A 10,302-nucleotide genomic window follows, 5' to 3' on the forward strand; every position below is an offset into this window, starting at 1 on the left:
GTCGGTCATTATAGTGGGGTGTTTGGCTATTATACTGGGCGGTCCTAGGTTCTGAGTCTTTTCTCTTGTCTCTGGGGGTCGAATTTTTAGTGATTGGCTCCTGCCGAGCGGCCAGGGAATCTTCAGCATTCATGTACTTCTGGGTTTTGGATAGTAGGGCTGCATGGTGGTTGGAGGGTTTTTGGAGAGGGAGAAAAGAAAATTGGACGACCGTAGGCCGGCCATGAAAGCCGTGAGGATGACCTTGTCGTCGTTCTCTGCTACTTGAAGGGCTTCGGTGTTGAAGCGGGTGACGAAGCTGCGGAGCAACTCCCCCTCGGTCTGACGAATGTTAAGGAGTTGGGTGGCTGGGCGTCTCTGACGCTGGGCTCCGATAAAATGGCTCAGGAAAGAGTCACTGAGGTGTTGAAAGGTGGAGACGGAGTCCGCCGGTAACTGGCTAAACCACAACCAAGCTGATCCCTTCCGTGTCACGGGGAAAGCTCGGCACATGATCTCGTCAGGGAAAGCATGGAGGACCATGAGGGTGCGGTAGGTTTCCAGATGGTCGACTGGGTCCGTCGTGCCATCGAAAGAGTCAATGGTGGGCATTTTGAACTTGGCGGGCAATGGTTTGTCCCGGATGGAGGCAACAAAAGGCGAGTTGGCAGTGACTGAGGGCTTGTGCTGAATGTTCTGCATGACCCCTTGTAGTTGGAGCTTCATAGCTCGGAGTTCAGCGTCCCAGAGGGGAATGTTGTCGCCATGGTCGGTCAATGGAGGCTGGACGCTGCTGGCTTCCCCCTCAGGGGCTAATGCCACTATTGACGGGCGTGGGGGTGGAGGTGGTAGGCTCATATGTGGAGGAGGAGGAGGTTGTAAACCTTCTGGGTTGAGCGGAGGGGGTTGTGGAGCAGTGTGGACCGGGGTTCTTTCTTGGTTGGGTGGAATATCTGGAGGTGGAGTGGGGAGGTTTCTTTGGAGTAAAGCACTGATCAGGGCCTGGTTTTGCTCGGCCATGCGGTTAATGCTGTTGGTAAGTTCGATGATGTACTGTGGTGGGTTGTTTGGATGGGGAGGGCCTGTTTGATGATCGGCGGTATTATGGTGAGAAGCCATGGATCTAGTCGTGACCATACACCTGGACGGGTGAGAGGAAAAGGTAACGGGGAGAAAGGGGGGCTCCGGCGATAGTGAACACAACTAGCACACGAATAAACCACAAGTTCCCACAGACGGCGCCAACTGATGATGCAATTCGTCCTGGGTGGATGGGTCAGGCTGGTCCAAGCTCTTCAAGTTCCGATCCAGGCGGATGATTCCACCAGATGACCTGCAAGCAAGTCCAAAAGGGAACGGGGTAGTCCCCTAGTGAACCCTCCGGCGAGCAAATCAGTAGAGGAAGAAGGAAATATATATATATAGAGAGAGAGATAGGAAAGCTTAACCTTTCTCTTGTCTTCGATTCTTGCTTATATCCTTTGGTAATCATTTCACTGTCCCTTGCGACGTGCCCCTTTCCGCCGAAAGCCTGTGCCGTAGCTTACCTTGTTCAGGGTGAGGGGGCTCTGTTCCGACGGGGAGGTGTTGTCGTAATAAATGCTGTGATGGGCTGCATTAATGGTGATGTGTTGTTGGCAATAACTCTGCAGATCTTTGTCTGCTGATGTGGCTTGTGTTTCACCTGCCATGTGCCCGAATGTCATTGGCCCTCCATGCCCAGATGACCTCCACTGTCCTGGGCTTTGCCAGCCGGGTTATGCTATGGGTCCCAAGCGATGGGTTTGGGGTTGTTTGCTGTGGGCTGTAAGCCTTATGGGCCTATCCATGTCAATTGTAAATAGGACAACATGACCATTGTCACTTATTACACCAAGCTAAAGGGCCTTTGGGATGAACGCGACGCACTGTGTTGTATCCCAACATGCGCTTGCAGCACTGTGAAGGCGGTTTTGCAATTCCAACAAAGTCAAAAGACCATGAAGTTCCTCATGGGGCTAAATGAAGCCTACGCTGCTGTTCGAGGACAAATTCTGCTCATGGATCCACTTTCTACTGTCAACGAAACGCACTCTCTCATTCTCCAAGATGAAAAACAGAAAGGAATATTAAAAAGGAGTGCGTTGGTAACTGAAGCTGCAACCTTTGCTGTGAGGAACAACTCACGAACCTCTGCAAGAATTTTCACACCAAAAAATTCTCACTTGAAATGTGGAATTTGTGACAAGCTTGGGCACACTTCAGAGACATGTCGAGCACAAGTGTGATCATTGTGGTTGGAAAGGTCACACCATTGATGCTTGTCGCAAGTTGAAACAAACGCATCCTGCAAGTGGTAGATCTGATCAACCAGAGCACAGGACCTTTCCCTCAAAAGCTAATCATGTTAATGCTAATACAACAACACCTACCACTCCATTCACTCTCACGGCAGAACATACCAGAATCTCATGACCATGCTTCATGGAATTAGTCCAACTCCATAGATAATCACGTTGGTAGTGCATCCGCTACGAGTGATCTCTCAGGTACAACCTCATGTGCCTCTGTTTTTGGCAAAGAAATGTATTGGCTACTTGACACAGGAGCCACAGATCATATGGTTTGCTCTATCGATTTCTTAACTACAAAGTCTTGTGTTACCAATTGAACTATGCATCTTTCCAATGGCGCACTCATTGCTGTCACACACACGGGCAGCATCCATTTTGCTGATTTTTCATTACATGATGTGCTATGTGTACCTTCCTTCAAATTCAACTTAATTTCTATTAGCAAGCTAGTTTGTAATTCCCGCTACCTTGCCACATTCACTAACGATGCTTGTATGCTACAGGACCAACAATCGGGGAAGATGATTGGGATAGGAACTGAACGAGGAGGACTTTACTACCTTGATACCCTGTAGAAAACCAGATGCAACTCAGTCACTGTAGCAGCCTCTCACTCCCTGAAACTTTGGCATCAACGTCTTGGTCATCTTTCCAATAAGAGTCTTCGTTTGCTTTCTTATTCTGTTCCAAACATAAAGCTTTGTGATGTTTCTGATTGTTTAATTTGCCCATTAGCTAAACAGACTCGTTCTCAATTTCCATTAAGTTCAATCCATACTCATGGACCTTTTGAATTGATTCATGTTGATATATAGGGAGGGTACCATGTTCCTGCACTCAATGGGGCACAGTATTTTCTTACGATCGTCGATGATTATACTTGATGTGCCCGGACTTACTCGATGCATTGTAAATCAGACACTCATAAATACATCACTACATTCATTAATTTTGTTGACACACAATTTTCCTTGAAAGTTAAAGTTCTTCGTAGTGATAATGGTTCTGAATTTATAATGACCAATTTTTGTTCGGAAAAAGGGATCATTTATCAAACCAGCTATGCCTCCATTCCATAACAAAATGCAGTAGCCGAGCGAAAACACCGCCACCTCCTCGATGTGCCCGAGCCTTATTATTTCAAGCTAATCTTCCTAAGAAATTTTGGGGAGATGCCATCTTAATTGCCACCTACCTCATCAACCGGACACCCACACCTCTCTTTAAAGGTAAAACCCCTTTTGAGCTGCTTTTTCACAAACAGCCCACAAATGACCATTTGCGAGTTTTTGAGTGCTTGTGTTTCACCTCAACCCACCACCATCGCTCCACAAAGTTTGGTGCTAGAGCCACACGTTGTCTCTTCCTAGATTATCTCTACGGTCAAAAGGGATACCGGGTTTATGATCTCTCAACTGGTAACATTTTTGTTTCACGAGATGTTTCTTTTCATGAGAATATCTTTCCTTTTCCATCTTCCGCTGCAAATTCTCCTTTAGTACTTCCTCACATTTCATCACCCACATATGCTGATGACTAGGGGTGTGCATAATACCGTCGAAATCGCCAAAACCGCACCGAGCCGCACCGCCAAGGCAAATTCGTTATTATTTGCTAATCGAACCGCCAGTTTTTGGTAAGAAAAATGACAAATTCTAGTGACACTTTTATCAATCCGCCGGTTTCTATTTTTCTTCCAAACCGCACCGACCTGCACCGCTATTAAATCATGTTTTATAAGATTCTAAAAATTCTTTTTTACTTAAGTTTGCTTGTTGTTCTATACCTTAGAATATAATATTACATTACTGCTCGAGGGGAATTCAAGATGTCAGTAATCCAAAATAAAGTTGGATTCTAATTCACTTTTCAATCTTCTTTTTTTTTCTGGCCATGTTGCAAACTTGCATCAGCTCACTTTTCAATCTAAATACTTTTCAACAGTAAGCATTTTCAATATATTGTAAACCCTGAATGATATTAATTCTATGTATTGTATTTGATCATTGTAGCTTCCACAGATGCTTGTAATGAACTGATGGCATAGTCGTTGATATTATCATGTTGTTGCTACACTTGCTGCATCAGAAGAAAGCTTCGCAAGATGCTTAACATCACGATATCTCTCGTCTTTTTTTTACTCTTTGATTTAAGTTTTGTAATTTGAATTATATTTTTTATAAACCGCCAATCTGTCCGAACCGCCAAGGCAAATCCGCCATTATTTGCCAACCGAACCGTCGGTTTTTGATAAGGAAAATGACAAATTCTAGTGACACTTTTATCAATCCGCCATCGCCATACGGTTTCTATTTTTTTCTCAAACCGCAACGACCCGCACCGCGCACACCCCTACTGATGACATCTCCAATTCATCTCCTCCTTCCCACTCCAACATTGAATTCTTTTCAATCTAGCTCCTCGCTCAAGAAGCCTCTCTTTAACCCGCCCCAAACCCGCCCCTAAAAGTTTGGGCATGACCACTTCAGAAATGGATATTTAACTTGATATATATATGAGATATGGGGCTTGAACGGAAGCATTAATATTTTAAAATAACAGAAAACCATCTCCATTGAGCTATAACTACCATGCCAGGATCACTAACGGAACATAAGGCAAATAAACATACAGTGACGTGCATCTGAGAATTTAGCTATATGCTTATACACATACATATACAGACTCAGCCCTCACGATTGAGCATTGAAAGGTAAAAGGATTATATACACTTCCTCTTTAGACAGACAATCAGGGTACAAAATCAAAAGTTTAGCAAAACTCCGTAAAATGAGTAGCTTTCATCTAAGTGCCTGGACACCCTGAGGTTGACATAAGAGGAACGGATGCCTTGGGTTGAGACTGACCTCCAGGTGGAGTGCCTACAGAAATAGACATAACATAAAGTGAGCCAAACTCAGTGAATAGTAGTACGTAACAATTTAACAATTAACTTGAATTACAATGTACATATATAAGGGCGGAGGACATATAGTTAGCTTTATCCTGTAATTATTTTTAGAATGGCCTTAGGCCTATGGTTTTCGGCCCTTAAACAAAACGACATTAAGCCCTTAAACAGACGGCATTAAGCCCTTTTCATGCATGTATGAACTCAAGAGGTGGCTTGTATGGATTCTAGAGGTGACTCGCATGGCAGCACTTAGTTCCGTGTAGCACTTTGTTTCATACTAACAGATCATACAGAATGGCCATAGGCCCAAATGTCACAAATTGGCCATAGGCCTCACAGATGTTACAAAACGGCTGTAAGTCTCATAACTTTCACAGAATGGCCATAGGCCTCATAACTTTCACATCGGCTTTAAGCCCAGTTCACATATGTATGGACTCAAGAGGTAGCTCGTACGGATTCTAGAGGTGGCTCGCATTGCAGCACTTAGTTCCGTACAACACTTTGTTCCATACCAGAAATCATTAGGTCTTAAAAACCGAACCATCCATATCATGTCAGAGCATAGCATAACTGGCACAGATAAACAGAACAAATTCATATACTTGAACCACGGTATTATTACCTCCGGGAAAGGGCATAAGACCACGGTATTCTTACCCTCGGGTATGGGCCTTGTGCTAAGGATGCCATGAATACTTATATATATATATAGACAATCATTCATTAATTCAAAACGTAACATATCAGAAAATAGAACATTTCTTGCCGTATCATGTCATTACAGTACGCTTAACAAAGACAGAACAATTTACATTCTAACATGGGTTACATACTGATGTTAAACCTTTGCATTCATGTCGTAGATTCTAAACGACCTCGGGTCCATACATAACACAATAGAATAATCTTGGATTCATACAGATACCATTGTTCAAGGATGAACATAAGTTTCATTTATTCTTTAAAAAGTAACGTAGTATGCTGATAAATAATAGACAGTTAATATTTGTTATTGATAGAACAAAAGGATTCCAAAGTCATACCGATGTGCGCAAATATTTCAATGTTCATATAAGTTCACACTGATTTCCAATCGTCATAAATGTTTGTGTACCACTTATGAAGAACAGAGTGTTAGTGACAATAATTATCAACACTAAATAAAATATACATTTCTGTACTGCTACTCACAGTGATCGGCTCCCGGTAGCAATGGGACGGTGTCCTCGTTTCGACCTATAGCACAGTGCACAACACATAATATGAGATTATACTCGATCCTTTACTTATTCTCTTTGATCATTTAATCAATTATCCACGGTGGTGCCAAGATCATTATTCCTTAATAAGTTATAATCCATGTCTCAGAAAATAGGAGAAGTTGATGGGAAATGGTTTAGGTGAACAAATGGTACAAAACTGGTTGACAAAAAGTAAACAATTGTCACTAATTTGGGCATAACTATTTTGGTATTTAGAATTTGGGAGTGAGACTATCGCCATTGGAAACTAGACTTCCGGGGCTTGATTTTAGTCTCAAGAATCACTCAAAACGGAGTCCCGAGAAAAAAGATATGCTTATTCAAAGTTGGTTGGACAAAGCTGTCTCCCGCACGTGCGGGAAACAGAGCCGCACGTGCGGCTCTGGGTAGTTTGCTGTCCAAAAATGGCTCTTTTTTCTCCAACACTTGGTTTTTCCATTTTTAAACTTGGTTCTTAACATAAATCACTCAAAAACATGTAAAATTATCTCATAACATGATAAACTAACATCAATCAAGTTTAATTCCATTTTAAACAAATCAATCGTTGCCTCAAAAATAGAAATTCAAGTCTCATCTTCTATATAATCAAGCTTCCATAATATATACCCCAAAATCATACAAATACATCTTACACATGGTTGATCTTTACACCACAACTTGGTATTCCATGAATTATTTTTAAGATTGAACCCAATTCAAGCAAATTTAAAGAAATCAAGGTTCAATTCCTTGAGTTTAACTCATTTCATTCATAACCCAACACACGTTCATTTGCATATTAACTTTCCCCAAATCCATCATTGATTTCATGTAGTAGATGCATTATTTACAAAGATAAGTTGAAGCCACATACCTTAACTTAATTCCTTGTTTTTCCCCTTTAATCTCTTCAATTTTCCAAGCTTCCATGGATGATCCTCTTTCCCTCTCTATCTCTTTTTCATGGTTCTCTCTCTCCCTCTCCCTTAGATATTTTATTTGACTTCAAAATGATAAAACCCCCAACTCACATGGCCTCTCCATATATGTATATATCACATACTTAAGCTTAACACAAGGGAGAGCCAAACGTGGCCTTACGAATCACGCAAAATTAAATTTCAATTAAACTTTCCAGATGACTCTAAAAATTAGGATGATCATAAATATGCCCCCTGTTCTGGTTTCTGAAGCCTCTAAAGCCTTCAATTTGCAGTACCAAGTTAACCACCCAAACGTACATTAACGAATCAGACAAATTAGATTTTCAATTAAGTTTCCCAAATAGTTCTAAAAATTTCAATTAACACATCCAAGTCCTCAATTGTGATTTCTGAACCAGTAAAGGTCGGTACTTTCAATTTTAAAGCCGTGACTCAATAGTTAATTCCTCAATTTAAACATATATCATTAAATTAAAATGCATTAACCCATAAGGCCATAAAGGTAATATTTAATACGGATTTTGGGTTGTTACACTAAAAGTGAGTAAAGACAAAATTTAATCAGTTTAATCATCCCTAATCAAATTTCTACAAAAAATGCTTATTATTACTTAAAAATTATGTTGATCTCAGATGTAAAATCAATTTCAGGTAATTAAGCCTCTAAGGCTTCCAATTTCTGATTCAATCATTATAATTGTGACAGATGCTTTCCTTACCAAACAGATAGAGGTTTCAATTTATAAGAGCCATGTGCTTAAACTAAATTTCTCGAGAGATTTCACATTAAACATTTAAATGCACAGAACAAGGGACTAAATTATGCCAGAAACACCTACAAGGGTCGGGTTATTATAACAACAACACCTAGTTATTGTTGGAGTGAGTCCAGTACACTCTTGCTTTACACCTCATGCCAACATATCAGTCTTGCTATGTTGGAGTGAGTCCAGCATACTCTTGCTTTACACCCCATGCCAACTTATTACTTTTCCTTTACAACTCATGCCAACAGATTGTAGCCTTTAAATATTGTATAGACTAAGATTAGCTTCTTAAAATAGTTTTTTGGTATCTCTATATATTGTACTCTGTTTCATCAAATTGATATAGAAGAAAAGAATTATGTTTGATATGGTATCAGAGGAAGATCTTGGGTTCCCTGTTTTTTGATCAGACAGGGGTCCAGATTTTTCTTGGCCTCCATGGCTGAATCCACTGAAACTATCCTTGACAATCTAACATAAAAAATGACGGCGGCTTTGTCAAAGGTTCAGATCTCTTCCTCTCCCATCACTGATTCCCCGATGGTTTCTATCAGCATAAAGTTGGATGGTTCCAACTATGGATTATGGTCCCAGGTTGTTGAGATGTACATCTCAGGAAAAGACAAATTGGGATACATCAATGGAGACGACCCCCAACCACCAGAAACCAATCTCTCCTTTCGTAAATGGTGCACTGAGAATGCCATGGTGAAAGGCTGGTTGATCAACTCCATGGACCATTCCTTGGTCGTGAACTTTATTTGCTACTCAACGGCTAAGCAGGTATGGGATTTTGTTGCCACAACCTACTTCGATGGCACTGACACCTCGTAGGTATACGAGCTCAGACGTCGTGTATCTCGAATGAAACAAGCAGGCGGATCTATAGAAAAATACTATAATGATCTACAGTGCCTGTGGCGAGAAATCAATTTTTGTCGATCGAATCCAAAGAAATGTGCAATTGACATACAAAACTACAACTCCAGTTTATAGGAGGGGCGAGTCTACACTTTTCTTGACGGACTAGATAATCAATTGGATCATGTTCGGAGCGATGTTCTTCACCTAAAACCTTTTCCTTCAATTGAGCAGGCATATGCTTACATTCGAAGGGAAGATCTCTGCCAATCTGTGATGATATCAGGAGCAAACGTAGTGCCTAGTGGTGCTGTTATGACCATCAAAGGCGTGAAATCTGGCCAGTCACAAACAGTGCTCAAGTCTAGGTCCTCTTCACGTTTCAAAGGTCATTCTGATGGGAATAAGTGCACTCACTATGGGAGTACAAAACATACTGGGAAATTTGTTTCAAATTACATAGCTATCCAGATTGGTGGCACGATTTACAAGCCCAAAAGAAACGAGATGCTCCTGCCACTGCGGACGTCCCAGGTCGAGCATCGGTGGTCACAACTGAATCTCAAATTTCCCTTATTCGCGTGGCTGCACCTTCTATCTCAACCCCAGATCCAGGTAATTGTGGTCAAGTTTTTTGTGGCTTTATTACTCGGAATGATGATGCTTGGATTATCGACTCCGGAGTGACGGATCATATGACATTTGATCCAAACGACTTCTTCAACACAACTCAGCCACGGAGGACTTGCATTGCCAATGCCAATGGTGCAACTTACCCAGTCACAGGGGCTGGAACCATGCCCCTGTCTCCCTCTCTCTCTCTAGCTCACACACTTCTTGTTCCATCTCTTTCCAACAAGTTGATGTCTGTGAGTCAAGTTACTGAAGAGCTTAATTGTGTTGTCCTGATATACTCTACTTTTTGTCTTCTTCATGATGTTCTCAGCAAGGAGATTATTGGGCGTGGTATTAAGAGGGGGGATTATACTACCTTGATGACTTCAGCCCAGGCAGAGCCAATCACACTCACCATCCAACCAGTAGCCATGAACGACAGATTTGGCTATGGCATAGGCGTTTGGGGCACCCATCCTTTGGCTATCTCCGACATCTACTTCCATCTTTATTTTCTCGTCTGCAGCATGTCGACTTTAAATGTGATACATGTATCAAGGCTAAAAGCCACCGAGTTTCTTATCCAGTTAGCTTGAATAAAATGAATACTCCATTTGCATTGATACACTCTGATGTGTGGGG

The 10,302-nt window shown here is 41.7% G+C and overlaps 1 protein-coding gene and 1 long non-coding RNA gene across 2 annotated transcripts; one reads left to right on the plus strand and one right to left on the minus strand.

Moving 5' to 3' along the window:
* The first annotated feature begins 1,829 nt into the window (after positions 1–1,829).
* On the plus strand, positions 1,830–2,246 carry LOC145817597 (uncharacterized). The gene has a single exon (XM_082912744.1). It carries the CDS (start codon positions 1,830–1,832, stop codon positions 2,244–2,246), a length of 417 nt encoding a protein of 138 aa, XP_082768870.1.
* A 2,800-nt stretch (positions 2,247–5,046) lies between these two features.
* On the minus strand, positions 5,047–7,485 carry LOC114257409 (uncharacterized). The gene is made up of 4 exons (XR_003627612.2): positions 7,348–7,485; positions 6,421–6,465; positions 6,273–6,345; positions 5,047–5,194 (listed from the first exon to the last, which is right to left on the minus strand). It is a non-coding gene; the product is annotated as an uncharacterized LOC114257409 (long non-coding RNA).
* Between the last annotated feature and the right edge of the window lie 2,817 nt (positions 7,486–10,302).

Source organism: Camellia sinensis, unplaced genomic scaffold (assembly GCF_055761805.1).
Source record: "Camellia sinensis isolate YWXY unplaced genomic scaffold, ASM5576180v1 Unanchor47, whole genome shotgun sequence".
NCBI classification, from domain to species: domain Eukaryota; kingdom Viridiplantae; phylum Streptophyta; class Magnoliopsida; order Ericales; family Theaceae; genus Camellia; species Camellia sinensis.

Coding starts and splice junctions, on each gene's coding strand:
- LOC145817597 (XM_082912744.1), top strand. CDS start 1,830: ATGACCATTGTCACTTATTACACCAAGCTAAAGGGCCTTTGGGATGAA.